The following is a 19,163-nucleotide window of genomic DNA, read 5'->3' as shown; positions in this document are numbered from 1 at the left end:
GAGCTCAGGTCTCCTCCTTAACCTGAGGAGTGATCAATGTTAGGAAAAGGTTCAATTTCCGACTTGGTAACTGGAAAACCTTCAGCTCGGGTGTGTTGTCATTCCAAGTTCTGAATTTCAGCTTCCGAGGTGAGTGGAGCCTGACAGTTCATCTGTTCATCAGGTATATCTGGCTGATTTACCAAAGAATATTTAGTTTTTTGTGTTTTCAGTGGAGGGCTCTGGATTTTACTAACCTCAATGTCATTCGTGATCAGGGACGGCTTGGGAACCACAGGGATGAGAATGATCCTGAGTCTGTATAGAAATGAGACGTTTTCACTTTCAGGTCATAATACAAAACAACAACTCTTCAAGTAGACTGAGGTTGGGCTTTAGAAATCAGAACTTCTCCTTTCAAACAATAAGAAGTACAGAGTTTTGAATATTTTTCCATCCACCAGATTGAAGCTAAAACTCAGGAACAAACAATATCTGGACCTAGTAACAGGAGAAAAGCTTATCTGTGGGTATATGAAAGATGTGGTTGGATAATTTACCACTGTAATGATGCAGAAAACTGGTGGCAAGGAGCATGATGGTATTTGAAAAAGATTCATGACAATAAACAGAGAGAACATACAAAAAACAAAACACAAACCACAAAGGGAGATACCCACCTTTCATGTTGCACTAACATCATACTAAGGACTAGTACGATGACGACAAGAGCAACCACTGCAGATAGTACTGGTGTCCATGCAGACATTACATTGTTGACTTGATTTGAATCTGGGCAGAAAGAAAAGAGGAAAACAAATGCTCATTGACCTTTTTCTGCTAAGTAACCCCCCCCTATACAAGTCTAAGTCTACAAAACAAAAGAGGGATAGTAGAGGGTAGTTGTGCCGTATTAACGTCAAGGGATCATTATTTCTAAATAGTTTCATCTCATCCATATAATTTGAAGCCACTGTTCAGAAGATGCAGTGATGTTTAAGTAATGAAAAAGTTTAATGTATAAGAGCAGTGGATTTCTTAGCTAATTTTCCGGAAAGGGGACAAATGAAACACTTCAGTTCTTATGATCCTGTATCACAATCAAGAAGTGCTGGACCCAAAAGCAGGAGACTGAAAAGCGTCAGGAATGTAAAAAAAACACCCAAAAAGAACCCTCATTTAAGGAAACAGTAAGCGCTGCTTGGCAAGAGACGGAAAATAGATATAAAAAAGACCTCCAACACAAATAAATGAAAATTTGAAAGATCACAGGCAGACAGGTAAACAGATATAAAAGGAGGAGAGGCTTGACAATTATGTCTCTGCGACTAAATGCTTTAAGGGCCAGGGGCCTCATTTATAAAGCTTGCGTGCGCACAAAACAGGGCTTGAAAGATGCGCACGCCACCTTCTACGCAAAGATTGGGATTTAAAAAAAAAAACTAACGGAAAAATGTGTGTATCTTTACGCCAACCCTGACCCTAGCGCACGAACATTTTGAAGATATGGGCAACTGGCGACACAGGCGGTGAGGTGGTGAAAATAAGCCAGATTCATGTCATACTCTTAATATCATCACATATCAGACTTATAATATAATAGCGCTGATCGTGTCCCTCTGTGTTTGAAGCTCAGCGTCAGTCAGGACTCTGCTGCTGCTGCAGCCGTGGTGCAGGACACGCCGGGAACCTCCTCGTCACTCACCGCGACAACTGGAGAGTGACTGAGGACAGAACAAATGAGTGCCGGGCCACTCTACGGAGCCCCTAAAGGGACACAGATTTTTAAAATATATATAATGAGTTTTACGCGCGCTTGAAACCTTTACGTGCGGGCGTAAGCCTAAATTATGGTTCCGCGTTAAAACGATGCAGAGCCTACGGCGTAGGGTACGCAGCGACGCGCACCTACGCCGTAGGCTCTGCGTTGGTGTGACGTGGAACCATAAATCAGCCTTAAAGGTTTCACGCGCGCGTAAAACTCATTATAAAAAAAATCCGTGTCCCTTTAGGGGCTCTTGGCCTCCACCTTCAGACCTCCGGCCTCTTGGCCTCCACCTTCAGATCGCACCACTTCTTTTTTTCCTGCAACAGATCTGTCCGTGGCACTCACGGCGTTTAGCGCAGCAACGACGTGCTGCCACTCACTCGCTTTATTTTATACTATTTATATACTATTTATACTTTTACTGTGACCACCAAATAATGTGGTTTTCCTGCCTCCACCTCATCCACAACATCTCGATCTCAGTCTCTGTGAATTTTAGTGGCACGGTGGCTCGACACGTCTCATTCATCCTGACGCAGCAGAAACAGACTGCAGGAGCCGCTGCACATGCTCAGCAGGCTCATTCATATGCAAATACTGTCATGGAGTAGTTTTATGGTAGAAAGTGGGCGTGTAGAGGGAGGGGTATGAGGCGAATTCACGTGCCAACCTTCCAGCTGGACTGTGATTTATAAAGCAAACATTGCGTGCAAGTGTGCGTGCACACGGTTTTATAAATATGGATTTTTTTGTGCGCACGCCATTTTGGCTTTTGGGCGCACGTGCACTTTTAGTATGGATCCTACACACTCTTTTATAAATGAGGCCCCAGGTGAGTACCCCAAAAAGACTACTCTTCCTCAGCCACCCCTTGACTCAAAAGGCTCACATACTCAAAGCTTAAATATTTTTTTGCTGGGTCCATGTCTGGCTGGTCCATCCTGGTCCATGCTGGACCCAAATGCAGGAGACTGAAAGACATCTGGAATGTCAAAATCTTTGATGAAACAAAACACGCTGGTTGGCAGGAATTCCAAAATGAAAAGCGCCTTAAACTAAAATAAAAATAAATCCAAGCTACACTCCTTGCTAGTACCGTGTTGGACGTGTTGTGCATTCAGAGATGCTCTTCTGCACACCTCGGTTGTACGAGTGGTTATCTGAGCCTTTCTATCAGCTCCAACCAGTCTGCCTATTCTCCTCTGACCTCTGGCATCAACAAGGCATTTGCACCCACTGAACTGCCACTCACTGGATATTTTCTCTTTTCCGGACCGTTCTCTGTAAACCCTAGAGATGGTTGTGGGTGAAAATCCCAGTAGATCAGCTGTTTCTGCAACACACTCTCACTCCGGACGCGTCAAAAACCGATGCTTGGTCAGGAGCATTTGGCGACACCTACTGACGCAAAAGGTACCCATCTGCGTCTCTCTCAGACGCAAGAGGAATACTATGGATTCGATTTGATGACATTTCTAGCGAGAAATATGCATTTTTCCCCACAATCTGTCTTCAGTGAGTGTATATTTTATATTAAAAACATTACTGTTTACTCAAGCGTACTCCTAAATTAAATACTTACGTGCTGTATTCTACTGCCCTTATTTTTAACAGCTTGTGCTTTTTATTATTTTACTTCTTTTCTTATCATCTTATTCTTAATTTTTTCAATCTTATTTGTTATTTACTGTCTAATTATGTCTTGCCGCTTTTAATGTCAATGTAAATCACTTTTATTTACCTTGTGTTGAATTGTGCTATTTAAATATATTTGCCTTGCCTTGGCTATAGACCCCTTTCCAGCCTACGTCATCACAGGATGCGCGCACATTGTTGCGGCAGAAGCGGAATAAGTTGTATGAGTTTGACTACTAGAGCGAGGGAAGATATATTTTAAAAAGGCCTTGAATGTCTTAAAAACAATCTGACACAGGTGTGTCCCGTCAGCCTCTCCACCCTGCCAGCCTTGATAAGGACTGGGAGACTGCAGCTGTGAAAGAGACTCAGAATGAAGAAGCTGCTGCGTGAGGTGCTTGTGCACTGGGTGATCTGCTGTTAATAAAGGTTCTGCACGAAAACTCCGTGTCTCTCCATCCTTCGGGCGGGCCCCCGAAGGCGCCCAACGTGGGGCCCGAAGAATGGACGAGAGAGGCACGGAGCGGGCCCTGGACACGCTCGCCCGGGCCATGGGGGGCATGGCGGCCGCCTTCCGGGACCAGGGCGAGCGGCAGCTGGCCGCCATAGAAGCCCTGGTGGCCGCGGGGCGACCCACCCCTGCACCCCGTCTGAGGGCCGCCGCAGCAACGCGGGAGGAGCTGGCGGCGCCGCAGCTGAGAGGCCGGGAGGCAGAAGCTGCGGGCCGCCAAGCGACGGCTCCCGAGGCGGCGGGACCCGCGGAGCAACCCATCCCTGCACCCCGTCTGAGGTTTGCCGCGCCAGGCGACGGCTCCCGGGACGGAGGCGGAGGCGGAGTTGGCGGGGGAGGCGGCTTCGGAGGCGCAGCCGCCAGCGACGGCGGGTCCCGCGGAGACGGGGCCGGACCTGCGGCCAGAGCAGAGTGTGGGGGAAGAGGCGGTCCTGGAGGCGGACCAGCAGCCCGCGCAGGGCTGCGTCGCGGAGGTGAAGGAGGCAGTCGTGCGCGCACCGGGTGGCCCGAGGCCACCATGGGCCCCGAGCGCATCCTCCACGGCGGGCGGGCCGACGCCGGGGGCGACCACCCTGACCGTTCCGCGGCTCAGGCCGGCGCCGGGGGCGACCACCCGACCAGGAAGCCCGGAGGGTTCCTCTCCCGCTCCGAGGGGGCGGGGGGGGGGAGTAGGCTCGGCCGGACGGACCCCGGCTCGAGGTTGGCGTTGGGGGTGTGTGGCAGGGTGGAGTAGCTGCAGCCACTCAGGCTGACGGGACACAGGTGTGTCCCGTCAGCCTCTCCACCCTGCCAGCCTTGATAAGGACTGGGAGACTGCAGCTGTGAAAGAGACTCAGAATGAAGAAGCTGCTGCGTGAGGTGCTTGTGCACTGGGTGATCTGCTGTTAATAAAGGTTCTGCACGAAAACTCCGTGTCTCTCCATCCTTCGGGCGGGCCCCCGTAGCATCCACCCTGCTACAATGATCTTTTGGAATTTAATGATGAGATTTTGGCAGAGGGGATTTCTTATCGCCGAAGAACTTGCAGCTCATGGTGCCACCCTTCGCATTCCAGCTTTCACCAAAGGCAAACGGCAACTTTCTGCACAGGAGGTCGACACATCAAGACAACTGTCACATGTCAGGATACATGTTGAACGTGTTATAGGGAGATGGAAGAACTTCAGAATTTTGCAGACAAGAATTCCACTGTCACAGACTGACCTTCTAGATGATATTGTTATTGTGTGTGCTAGTCTCACAAACCTTAGCAAAAGTGTTCCGAAAAAATCTAAGAAACAAGGGTTCTGAATAATAACATCAAGTCTTGACATTTTTTTATTTTCTCATCAGTGATTTGGAGCTGTGACTATGAATTGAATATCAGCCATTAATGATTTACTTGACTATTAAAGTTTTGCTAATAAACTACCGGAGTTATTTGTTTTTTTTCACCGATTGTGTAAATGTATTGATTATTTTCTCTTTTTAAAGCTACAAAACATCCAACTTCCACAGCTGTACATATGCTGCACAAATATACATATATTCACTATATGTGTTGTATATCAAACTCAGGTATATTATAGATATATTAATCCCCATAAACCTTCAAATAAAATTAATGAATTTACCTAAAAATAATGAACTAAGTTTTAAAAAACAGTATTTTGCATTATATCCCTTTTAATGTTTTTCTTTTTATCGTATTAGTGGGAATAGGTTTTCTGTAAATTAATGGTGATAATGTGAGATGCAGGATGGACAATAAAGCTCATAATTTTTCATTTTTCATTTAAAAAAAATAACTATCAACTTCATTCAGCCAGCACAGACAAAGGTACACATGACATGGCTTCCATTCAAAGGCAATGCTTAATGAAACTCATTAAGAAACAAAGGGGACACAGTAAATTAACAAAAATAATAAGATAAATTAAATAAATATGAAATAATAAAATAACTTAAAATGTCTAGTGTATAAAATACATTCAGTTGACTGTCATAATTCTTTACAAACTCCAGCTGTGACAGCTGCTGACAGTGACAGCTTCTCCTGAGTAAACACTAGGTTTCTCAACCAAATACAGATGAATATCCGCCCATTGGACATCGGGCCACTTTGTGATATCTTCCTCCCACTCTGTAATCCCGTAAGGATCAGGAAGTTGCTTTCCATCCGCCAAAGTTAGTTTAGTAACGTAATTTCCACAATCTTTTTCCGTCAATCGGCTGGTGTAAACTGATATGAACTCCGCCATTCTGCCTCAACAATGCGCGCGCAGCTTGGCTACGTCATACTTGTATACAAACACGGAAAGGGGTATATATAATGCATGGTTTATTAATCGTTTACTAATCCATCCTACTGCGGGTATACTGAACTAAATGCTCTTGTTTGGAAGTCACGCTGTAGTGGCCACTCACAGTGTTGTTCCCAAACTCTTACAACGCCATATTAAAACAAATTATAAACCACATTAACACTTCATAGAAACAAAATAGATCGAGGGATGAGGTCTGAAAGATCTGTTTTGAAACGTTGCTTAATACGTTACGGCATTGAACACAACCCTTCCTGTCGGCGAGATAGGCAGCAGGACAAAACGTTAAAATACCACTAATAAATGCATATATTGATCTTTTCCACCACATACATCTACTCACAATATAGATATACATTTTATGGTCACACTTTGTCTGTTGAAAAATGAGCGGATATATGATTTCTGAACCCTAATGTCAACATCTTAACCCTAAACCGGAAGGAGGTTACCAGAACTACAATTTGTGCCAAGTTACAATACACAGCATTGTGCTACGTCCTAGCTTTTGTAGTTCCAATGAATTAGCGCTATTATATAAAACTGTGATCATGAACTTTGCAAGCTTATTATATGTTTTTAAGGGTAGGAAGCACGCCTGTCTGGTCTGATTTTGACTTTTGTATTGGTAAGAGGGTGAAATCATGTTTTTTATAGGTTTTGACCCTATTCAGTGGCGTCCCCTATTGGACTACTGTCGGGCATGATAGTAGAGGTGCAGAGCTTTCCAAAACTGTTCACCTCATGTCTCTAGCATATTTTGTTGTTGAATTATAGGCCTTCAAAAGTGTGACAGGTACAAGGTTAAAGGGCACACCTGGGGAGCAGGAATTGCCCACAAATCTCATATTGACATATGTTGCTCCTGAGGTCAAGACCTTTCCAACAATGTCTTCACTGTTGTCCTACGACAAAGTTTGATTTTCTTGTTGGTACACATCATGGATGTTTGACTTGTATATTCAGAGACGTCTTTAAGGGCCAAGCTGGAAACAATCAGTCAAAATCTTTTAACGAGTATTTTGTGGCCAGATTTCTTTAAGATATCGATGATAGTATTATACACAGTCAATTTGGACCAGTTCTTAGTTTATTTTCCCCTTTAACTACTGATTGTTTCACCTTTTGAAATGTTCCCATTAACTTAACATGGCTATTTATAGACTCTTTAACCCCTTCCCCAGTCTGACAGGATGATCCTGGATGATCAAATTTATAATATATCAGAGTGCTAATACATTTCTGTGTGTTTAAGTTATGCAAACATATCTTAAAAAATGTTTTAAAAAAAAGTTAAAAAAGTTCTGGTAACCTCCTTCCGGTTTAGGGTTAAGATGTTGACATTAGGGTTCAGAAATCATATATCCGCTCATTTTTCAACAGACAAGGTGTGACCATAAAATGTATATTTATATTGTGAGTAGATGTATGTGATGGAAAAGATCAATATATTTGTTGTAAGAGTTTGGGAACAACACTGTGAGTGGCCACTACAGCGTGACTTCCAAACAAGAGCATTTAGTTCAGTATACCCGCAGTAGGATGGATTAATAAACGATTAATAAACCATGCATGATATAGGCAAGGCAAGGCAAGGCAAATTTATTTATATAGCACAATTCAACACAAGGTAATTCAAAGTGATTTACATTGACATTAAAATCGGCAAGACATAATTAGACAGTAAATAACAAATAAGATTGAAAAAATTAAGAATAAGATGATAAGAAAAGAAGTAAAATAATAAAAAGCACAAGCTGTTAAAAATAAGGGCAGTAGAATACAGCAAGTATTTAATTTTGGAGTACGCTTGAGTAAACAGTAATGTTTTTAATAGAAAATATACACTCACTGAAGAGAGATTGTGGGGAAAAATGCATATTTCTCGCTAGAAATGTCATCAAACCACACTTTTAAATTGAAGTATATGCATTTGATCACCTGCTGTGAGCGTCACATATAGCCGCAGACGTGATTACATTGGAATCCATAGTATTCCTCTTGCGTCTGAGAGAGACGCAGATGGGTACCTTTTGCGTCAGTAGGTGTTTTGACGCGTCCGGAGTGAGAGTGTGTTGGTTTCTGAAATACTCAGAGCAGCCCGTCTGGCACCAACAACCATGCCACGTTCAGTCATTTAAATCACCTTTCTTCCCCGTTCTGATGCTGGTTTGAACTGCAGCAGATCGTTGAGTTGCTGCCATGTGATTGGCAGACTAGAAATTTGCATTAACGAGCAGTTGGACAGGTGTATCTAATAAAGTGGCCGGTGAGTGCATATCCTCATAGGACTGACAAGACACGAGTGCAAATAATTTGAATTGACAAATAAGGGAAAGTGGAACTAAAGAAAACAAAAAAGACTTTTCAAAATAAAATGGGAACTAAACCCAAAACCATGACAATTCTGTAATTTTTATTAGTATAACTTTTATGCAATTTCACTTCAGCCAAGACATCGTGCTAGTTTCAACATCTTTGTTATCTATAAAGATGACAGATAATGACATGACAGTTGTTCCTTATCAGTCCATATAGCACGAAGGCTTTCACGTGCCCCAGGACCAGTGAGCTTTGTAGCTACTCTCTGCACCAACTTCAATTTTATGAACCTTTACGTGTCTTTACAGTCTCACCTGTGCTGTTATTGGACCCCCAGACGACAGGCTCACTCCAGTCACTCCAGAATAAAGATCCTCCACAAGAGTGGGACAGTTGGCTCCGCACTTTCAGCTCGTATTGGAAACTGCTTGAAGGCAAGTTGATGCAGTAACTCTGCCTCCCACGGACAACTGGAGAGTTCTGCAAAATATCACATATTTTAGAGAATAGTGAAAAGAACATACACACACACACACACACACACACACACACACACACACACACACACACACACACACACACACACACACACACACACACACACATAAAAAAGTCTTAAAACTGCCTACCTCCCATTTCCTTTTGTTTTTTCTGAATTGAACTTCACTGTCCACACAGTTTGTAGAAGTCTGGTTCCAGTAAAACCACAGGTTGGAGTCGGCCCCCATTTGGACGGTCAGGTTGGTTGGTGGATTTAGCTTGACTGGTGACAACACAAATATTCAGTTATAGAGTCAATGGCAGCTGTACACATTTGGATATCATGGTCTTTCATGTCGAATTAGTATTATTATTTTCTTAGCAAGATGTTATATATTTAAGATATATTATTTCCAATTAAATCAAATTGTCTACCTTTGTCTTTAAGTTTATGTTCATTCCGATATGGCTTGTTTCCACCACTCAGTACAGTATAAAATGTGTCAAATCCATCCATTCTGTTGCAGGGTCGGTTACATCCAGTGTTCAAGTTGTTCTCTCTCAGATAGTCGCCGCAGGGAATTTCATCGCCACCCTCAAACCTGGGCATAGATAGTACATAGTATATTAATAGTATATAGTGTATTAATTACTAAAAACATTCATTTAATAACCACACATTCACCAGTTAGTGTTGCTTATTGTGAACTGTCTTAGGTTGAGGAATTTATTCTATTAAACTAATAACTTCTCTCGTGTTTAGTCACCTGCAGCAATTTAAAAAAAAAGAAGAAAAAGTAGATCACTCAATGATGACAATAAGTTTAAGCCACCAAGCAACATATTCTTCTGGAGTAGAAGATAATGAAGCTATTTTAACCAGAAAACATGTCATAGGTTTAAAAGTCCATGGAAATATGAATCTAAGGTGCCATTTACAGCCACCACTTCACAGTAGGATATGATTATGCAGCCTTAACTATGTTTATTTTTCTACCATTAACCATGTATTTTGTAACATGTAATCTTATCTATAAGAATACATTCAAATCCTAATGAACAGCTTAATAATGCAGCAAATATAACTTTTTTTATGCATTCCTTTTATTACTTTGATATGGTTTTTATGATATTTTACCTTCATGGTCAGTCTGAGAGTAAAGGAGCTCTTTCACTATCTTATGCTAAATTTGTCTAAAAATAAATTGCAAATATGTATTTGTCACCGGATACGAACCAGCTGGAAAAGGTGTAATTGACCGCTGGAGTCCCTGACTTATTCCAGGAACAGGAGACATATTGCAGATGCACTATCAAACACTGCACATCTGTCAGAAAGACAAGAGAGAATGGTTTCATAATAAGTATTACATCAAAAATTAGTATGGTTACGTGTATAAAACAAATGATTACATGTCCAATTTTGGTTTGGGGCTGGGGCAGACCAGCACAACAAACTACAAGAACGATGGACAACAATGATGGCTATGAGATCCCAGACACCTTAGCTAATTATAGACCAATTTCCAACCTTCCATTTGTGTCTAAAATTCTGGAAAAGGCAGTTTCAAGCCAGTTATGTGACTATTTGTATAGAAATGATCTGTTTGAAGTCTTTCAGTCAGGGTTCAGAATGCATCATAGCACAGAGACAGCACTGGTTCGAGTCACGAATGACCTTCTTATGGCCTCAGATAAGGGATTAGTGTCCATACTGGTTCTACTGGACCTCAGTGCTGCTTTTGACACTGTAGATCATGGCATTTTACTGCACAGGTTAGAGCATGTTGTTGGGATTAAAGGGACAGCTCTATGTTGGTTTAAATCATATCTATCTGACAGGTTCCAGTTTGTTCATGTACATGAGGTTTCTTCAGAACAGTCAAGGGTCTGTTATGGTGTTCCGCAGGGTTCAGTGCTAGGGCCAATCTTGTTTAGTTTATACATGCAGCCGTTGGGAAGTATAATCCAGAATCACGGCATACACTTTCATTGCTATGCTGATGATACGCAGCTCTATTTGTCTATGAAGCCGGATGAAACAGAACCGTTAGTTAAACTTCAGGCATGTCTTAGGGACATCAAGGACTGGATGTCCAGAAATGTCTTGCTTCTAAATTCAGATAAAACAGAGGTTATCATTCTTGGTCCAGAGCATTTTAGGAAGGGATTAGATGGTGTTGCGATGGCTTCCAGTGCAACTGTGAGAAACCTTGGTGTTATTTTCGATCAGGATTTGTCGTTTAAACCATATGTCAATCAGGTTTGTAAAATAGCCTTTTTCCATCTCCGTAATATTGCAAAGATTAGGAAAATCCTCTCGCAGAGTGATGCAGAAAAACTAGTTCATGCGTTTGTATCTTCTAGACTAGATTACTGTAATGTGTTGTTAGCAGGATGTCCAAGTAATTTGCTGAATAGGCTCCAGCTGATCAAAAATGCAGCAGCACGAGTACTGACAGGAATTAGCAGGAGAGACCACGTCTCTCCAGTGTTAGCGTCGCTCCATTGGTTACCCGTAAAATTCAGAATCCAATTAAAAATTTTATTACTTGCGTATAAAGCCCAAAACGGCTTAGCTCCGCATTATTTGCAAGACCTGATAGTGCCTTATGTTCCTGTCAGAGCTCTCCGTTCTCAGAGTGCAGGTTTACTCGTAGTTCCTAGAGTATCTAAATGTAGATTTGGAGGGCGGGCGTTCTGCTATCAGGCACCACTACTATGGAACCAACTTCCAATCGGGGTTAAGGAGGCTGACACCACCTCCACCTTTAAAACTAAACTTAAAACATTTCTGTTTAGTAAAGCCTATAGTTAGTTTTTAGTAAACCTCTAGCTGGTGTTGGTAAATCTCTAGGTAGTGTAAACTTTAGTGTGTCAGAGTTGCTCCTGTAGTTTCTTGTGCTGGCCCCCTCTTCTCCTCCCTTTTCTCTCTTTTGTCCATGTTGCAGCATCCTTTGCCGGACACCGGAACCTGCAGGTGGTCGTGGGTGGCTTGTAGCTTGCATTACGGAGCACAAGTCTTTCCCTGACCCCTTCCCTTCAACCCTTCCCCGACCCTGCACCCCAACCTGGGACTTGCTGATTGGGCCGGAGCTTCGGGAGCTGCGTGCTGGCCTGCGGTCCCCACCCCTGGTCATCCCGTTGCTGCTTCCACCTGCTTGCTGTGCTGTTGCCGTCCCTGACCCACCAGTATGGCCCTCGGCAGGAGGGTCCCCCCTTATGAGCCTTGTCCTGCTCAAGGTTTCTTCCCTCCTAAAGGGGAGTTTTTCCTTGCCACTGTTTGGCTTAAGGCTTTTCTCCCACTAAGGGAGTTTTTACCTGCCATTGTTTATGTAATAACTGCTCAGGGGTCATGTTCTGGTATGGGTCTCTGGAAAGCGTCTAGAGACAACTCTGTTGTATTAGACGCTATATAAATAAAATTGAATTGAATTGAATTGAATGAGATACTTATAATTAATAAATGAAAATGGAAGGGGAGGAGAAGAAAAAGAAGGAAAAAAAGAAAAGAAGGTTGAGGGGCGCCGCCCTGTGGATCATGTCGGTACAAAGCTATATTTGAGACTAACTATTATAGTCAGAGGCGGTCCTAACTACTTTTGCGGCCCGGGCGAACTGTTCATCCACCTGTTCATCTTTGCAGCAAAATCATCAATTACATCAACATACGAAATCTGTTGTGCAACTGTATGACTGATGCTGATGATGGCGAGTCCAGAGAGACGCTCCTGGGAAAACTCCTTTCTGCTTCCGCTACTGTCACTGGAAGGTCAGACCAGTTCTGAGTGCAGTCCACAGATCGGGGTAGATTTCTGCAGCTCTTTCTCATGGATGAAAGTCAGCAGCTTAAGCAGAATCATGGACTTTGATGGACCTACATCGAACCTACATCCACTACGTTGTAGACTACAACTTGTAGTGGATGTACTGTAGGTCCGTTTTTTTTGTTTCTTTTTTATTTCAGTACATTTTTCACATAACCCAATGCATTACATGTGGGTAGATATTAGTATTTTTATGAATGAAATACAATTTATTTGGAAGCAGTTGTGTGTGGCCTTGGAATTATCCCTCGTCCCCCGCCTCTCTCTCTCCTGGAGGGGGGGTCAAGTGATAACGAGACCTTTGTCTTCAGTTAACTTGATTTTAATAAGCAACTCGAGAGAGCATTAGAGACGTATTGCGCAGCGTCAAAACCCGGCGCTCCTCACGCAGATTACCAAGATTGTCTACACATGATGTCTCACTCTCACATACTTCCTTGACGGAGAGAGAGGAGAAGGCTGCTCTTATGACACACACACCCACGCACACACGCACACACACGCACGCACGCACGCGCACACACACACACACACACACACACACACACACACACACACACACACACACACACACACACGACTCTCAGCAGCAGCAAGTTGATGTGACAATAGCAGCCCATTGCGCTCATGCGCCCCACACGGATTGCGCCCTGGGCAGTCGCCCATTTTGCCCATAGCAAAAACCGGCCCTGATTATAGTCTTGTTCTATAGTTGCAGCTATGACTACTGACTCGGGGGAATTGCTCGGGGGTTTATGTTCTGGTCTCTGGAAAGCGCCTAGAGACAACTTTTATTGTATTAGACGCTATACAAATAAAATTGAATTGAATTGAATTGAATTGAATTGACTCTAACACACTAGAGTTTACACTAACTAGAGGTTTACTAAACACTAACTAGAGGTTTACTGACACTAACTAGAGGTTTACTAAACACTAAATAGAGGTTTACTAAACACTAACTAGAGGTTTACTAAACACTAACTACAGGTTTACTAACACTAACTAGAGGTTTACTAAACACTAACTAGAGGTTTACTAAACACTAACTAGAGGTTTACTTAACACTAACTAGAGGTTTACTGACACTAACTAGAGGTTTACTTAACACTAACTAGAGGTTTACTGACACTAACTAGAGGTTTACTAAACACTAATTAGAGGTTTACTAACACTAACTAGAGGTTTACTAAACACTAACTAGAGGTTTACTGACACTAAATAGAGGTTTACTAACACTAACTAGAGGTTTACTGACACTAACTAGATGTTTACTGACACTAACTAGAGGTTTACTCAACACTAACTACAGGTTTACTAAATACTAACTAGAGGTTTACTAAACACTAACTAGAGGTTTACTAAACACTAACTAGAGGTTTACTGACACTAACTAGAGGTTTACTAACACTAACTAGAGGTTTACTAACACCAACTAGAGGTTTACTAACACTAACTAGAGGTTTACTGACACTAACTAGAGGTTTACTAACACTAACTAGAGGTTTACTGACACTAACTAGAGGTTTACTAACACTAACTAGAGGTTTACTGACACTAACTAGAGGTTACTAACACTAACTAGATGTTGACTAAACACTAACTAGAGGTTGACTAAACACTAACTAGAGGTTTACTAATACTAACTAGAGGTTTACTAACACTAACTAGAGGTTTACTAACACTAACTAGAGGTTGACTAAACACTAACTAGAGGTTTACTAACATTAACTAGAGGTTTACTGACACTAACTAGAGGTTTATTGACACTAACTAGAGGTTTACTAAACACTAACTAGAGGTTTACTAAACACAAACTAGAGATTTACCAACACCAGCTAGAGGTTTACTAAACACTAACTATAGGCTTTACTAAACAGAAAGGTTTTAAGTTTAGTTTTAAAGGTGGAGGTGGTGTCAGCCTCCTTAACCCAGATTGGAAGTTGGTTCCATAGTAATGGTGCCTGGTGCAGAACGCCCGCCCTCCAAATCTACATTTTGATACTCTAGGAACTACGAGTAAACCTGCACTCTGAGAACGGAGAGCTCTGCCAGGAACATAAGGCACTATCAGGTCTTGCAAATAATGCGGAGCTAAGCCACTTTGGGCTTTATATGCAAGTAATAACATTTTAAATTGGATTCTGAATTTTACAGGTAGCCAATAGACCGACGCTAACACTGGAGAGACGTGGTCTCTCCTGCTGATTCCTGTCAGCACTCGCGCTGCTGCATTTTGGATCAGCTGGAGCCTATTCAGCAAATTACTTGGACATCCTGCTAACAACACATTACAGTAATCTAGTCTAGAAGATACAAACGCATGAACTAGTTTTTCTGCATCACTCTGCGAGAGGATTTTCCTAATCTTTGCAATATTACGGAGATGGAAAAATGCTATTTAACAAACCTAATTAATATATAGTTTAAACAACAAATCCTGGTTGAAAACAACACCAATGTTTCTCACAGTTACACTGGAAGCAATCGCAACACCATCTAGTCCCTTCCTAAGATGCTCTGGACCAAGAATGATAACCTCTGTTTTATCTGAATTTAGAAGAAAAAACTTCCCGACATCCAGTCCTTGATGTCCCTAAGACATGCCTGAAGTTTAACTAACGGTTCTGTTTCATCCGGCTTCATAGACAAATAGAGCTGCGTATCATCAGCATAACAATGAAAGTGTATGCCGTGATTCTGGATTATACTTCCCAATGGCTGCATGTATAAACTGAACAAGATTGGCCCTAGCACTGAACCCTGCGGAACACCATAACAGACTGTTCTGAAGAAACTTCATGTACATGAACAACCTGTTTAGTATTCATAAAAATATCGTGAGTACATAAAAGGGATAAATATTTGCATTTAAGCAACCCACACACACATATCACCTAACGGAAGAGAAATGTCGCTGGAATTCTACAGAAAATGTTCTTAACTGGTAAGTAACACTTGATCGTAAACTGAAGTTAATTCTGTCTGATAATAATCATGACTGAACCCTGCTCATATTTCAAGGGTTTTATGCCCCCTTCCAGAACCAGATGCCACTTGTGTTTTAATAAAACGTGTCATACAAAAATTATTACTAAATATTTACAACACTTGATGGTAAAGTTGTAATTCATGGTGGATCATTAAGGAAAAATAGAAAAAAGCTGGTTTAAACCATGACAGCCTAACTTGAAGCATTATGATTTCACCTGCCAACCTTTTTCAAGTATATCCAAACTGAATAAAAAAGGTATAGTAAAAAAACAACAACATTAACGTCATAAGAAGGACATAGTTTGAATGTAAATGTGATAAATGCTCCTACCAGGAGGTTCTTTGGCGAACACATGTCCGATCAGACAGAGAAACAGAAGCAGTGCAGTCGACATGATGGCGAATAGAAACAGGATCCTTCAGCTTCGGGGTTTGTCTTTTTCTAAGTTTTTACTTCCTGTCACAAGAAACCATGCTGGAGCGGACCCTCCTCATGCTGTCAGTAATGACACATTTACAAAACTCAAACAGCATCCTTTGATGTGAATGATTCCTTTACAGTTTATGCTAAAATTGCCATAATCTACAATTATAACAGGTTTATTGTTGTTTTATTTAAAATCAACAGTATTCTTTCTGCTCAAAGTATTACAGTGATACTGTCTGAACAGCAGGTCTTAAATATTTATTGAACATTTTTGATTATAATGAAATCACAATACTTAAATGAAACTTTTCACTAGTAAAACTTTGCTGTTACATGGTAAAACCTCAGGGTAACAGTTTTAACTAAAAAAAGAAAAGAAAACAGTATTTTCTGCCAGCATGTAAGTCAACGGGATAGATTTTTGTTGAAACATTTCTGACATTTATGTTATATTCTGATTGCTCCTAGTTCCTTTCTCTCTTGTATCTGTTTCTTCTTAAAATCAACATCAACAGGGGTCTGGGTTCTCTCGGGGTGGTCTATCTATGTGGGTGTGAAAGTGTGTGTGAATAACAGTGTGTAGGATGTGAGAGTCTATCTGGATGTGAATCAACAACTCTGACATTTAGCATTGAACTAATATTAATTCATTTCTGCATTACTTTACATGTATGTTTGTTTGGGTTTTGCTGTATACGACGGTTTGTCTGGAATGAACCAATAAATGAAAATTAAATGAAACATGAAATCATGAATCTTCAATGTTTCCTACACGGTCACGATATCTATGGCATTATGTTCATGTCTTTATTATTGAACAGTCAGTATCTGAATTATCATGTGATCTCTGGTACTTTCCGTGCTCTCCAAAACTGAGTTTTGTGGCTTAGGTTTCCTGTCACAGGAACACGTTTCAGAAATAAAGATAAAAATGAATGTGAGATTTTTAACAGGCTTTTTACATGTATTACACAACCCAGATAGATTCATCAATCATCAGATTTAAAATCAACAAATGTCCCAAATTTCTGTTGTATAATCATCCGACAAGGTGAGTTAATGATGCCTGTTACTATGGAAGTACATCAAAACCTTTTCTGTAGTCATTTTAACCAAAACACGTTGATGGCAGAAATACTTTAAGCTAAAATGTTGCATAAATTAGAATTGCCTGATAAAATTGAGCATTTCATGTAATCCAAAAATCAAACCAGCCTTTTAACTTTTATGAGTTACCAGAAATCCCTGATGTTTGTGCTAATTTTCATATTGATTGATAATGAAGCGCTATTCACATTGACGTACGTTTATTAACGTACATACTGTGGAGAATTTTTTGACATTTCATTAGAAAACCAAAGGTTTTATTATTATAATTATTAATAATAATTATAATAATAATTTATTATTCTAATTATTATTATTATTGTTATTATTATTATTTTTTCTCCAGCCAAATTCAGTTATTGAAATCTTCTTTGTAAGCTACATATGTGGTCAAATATGCTGGTACCTTTCCATTAAAGAAAGAAAAACACACAATGGTCCCTGAAATAACTTGAAGATGACCAAATTAATAATAAATAATGATTTACTAAGAGCCAAGTATTCAAAATCAGACATTTCTTTTGAACTGTGGTTCAACATAATAATAATAATAATAATAATAATAATAATAATAATAATAATAATAATAATAATAATAATAATAATAATAATAATAATAATTGTTTGGTATCATGTTGTTCACCACACTGAACATGGACCAGAGAATGCAAAGGAGAGAGTTGTCTGAGGAGATCGGAAAGAAAATTGTGGCCAATCAGGTGAAGGTAAAGACTGACCTTCCCTCCATCCATGACCTATACCAGTCCACAGCCTGAAAAGGAACCTCTGCAGACTCCTCACACCCTGCACGCAAACTCCTCCCATATGGAGGATGCTACAGAGCACCATCAGAGTTTCCTCCCTCAGTTGAACTTGCAGTAGGCACACAGTGTCAGAGGAATATTCGTGTAATATCTCAGTCCAGTAAATATTGATTTTATCCTGTGTATGGTGTACATATTTTAGAATGCTCCTTTATTTAGTTGTATTTATCTGTTTATTTTACTAAACCTTGGGAGACAAAGTCTATTACATCGGTGTCAGCTCACACCATCCATCAATGTTTGAGTCTAACTGGAAGATTGAGGAGGACTCTATTGTTAAAAGAAACATACTAGAATTTGTCAAAATGCATATCGACAGGCCACAAAGCTGCCAGGAGAATGTCCTTTGGACAGATGAGAAAAAATTGGGCTTTTTGACAAGACAAATCAGCTCTATGTTCACAGATGCAAAAATGAAGCATTCAAAGAAAAGAAGGCTGTAATAACTGTGAAACATGGAGGAGGCTCAGTTATGTTCTGGGGAGCTTCGCTGCGTCTAGTACAGGGTCTTGAATCTCTGAAATGTCTAATGAAAACTCTGAACTCAACGCATTCTGTAGTGAAATGTGATGCTCTGTGACAGAAATCTTGGTTTCAGTTGCTGGTCATGAGAAAAGGTTTGTAATGAATCCAGAATATATGACATTTTTGTTTTTGTAATTGCATTACAGAACATCACAATATTCAAATTTTCTGAGACAGTCCTGTATCTTTAAAAAAAAATAAATCTTTTTTTATCTTTATATTTAATTTTTTTTTAAATGTTCTATCTTTATATGGGTGTTTGGCTTTTGGGGTGTCTGATTTGTAAATGACAGTGTTGTGTGTGTAAGATGGAGATGTCAATTTCCCCGAGGGAACCTCCCAAAGGAATCATTCTATCATCTAATCATCTAGGTCAAGAAACTAAGCTCGCAGCATTGTGGAGGGGCGCTGCCGGAAGCAGAATATTCAGCGACTTTTATTTTGAAGGAGCGGAAGTTGCA

The 19,163-nt window shown here is 40.8% G+C and overlaps 1 protein-coding gene across 1 annotated transcript in view; it reads right to left on the bottom strand.

Annotated features, from left to right (window-relative positions):
• The window catches only part of LOC133459500 (cytokine receptor common subunit gamma-like), a 55,677-nt gene extending 39,424 nt beyond the window's left edge, over positions 1–16,253 (bottom strand). The window contains exons 1-5 of the mRNA XM_061739485.1: positions 16,151–16,253; positions 10,236–10,326; positions 9,434–9,600; positions 9,148–9,281; positions 8,833–8,998 (exon numbers count right to left, since the gene is read on the bottom strand). Coding sequence (XP_061595469.1) covers positions 8,833–8,998; positions 9,148–9,281; positions 9,434–9,600; positions 10,236–10,326; positions 16,151–16,214 — 622 coding nt within the window. The 5' untranslated portion in view covers positions 16,215–16,253. The remainder of the gene's footprint in view (positions 1–8,832; positions 8,999–9,147; positions 9,282–9,433; positions 9,601–10,235; positions 10,327–16,150) is intronic.
• Between the last annotated feature and the right edge of the window lie 2,910 nt (positions 16,254–19,163).

This window comes from Cololabis saira, chromosome 14 (assembly GCF_033807715.1).
Source record: "Cololabis saira isolate AMF1-May2022 chromosome 14, fColSai1.1, whole genome shotgun sequence".
NCBI lineage: Eukaryota > Metazoa > Chordata > Actinopteri > Beloniformes > Belonidae > Cololabis > Cololabis saira.
The sequence above is the reverse complement of the archived record's forward strand: the minus strand, read 5'-3'. Positions and strand labels throughout refer to the sequence as shown.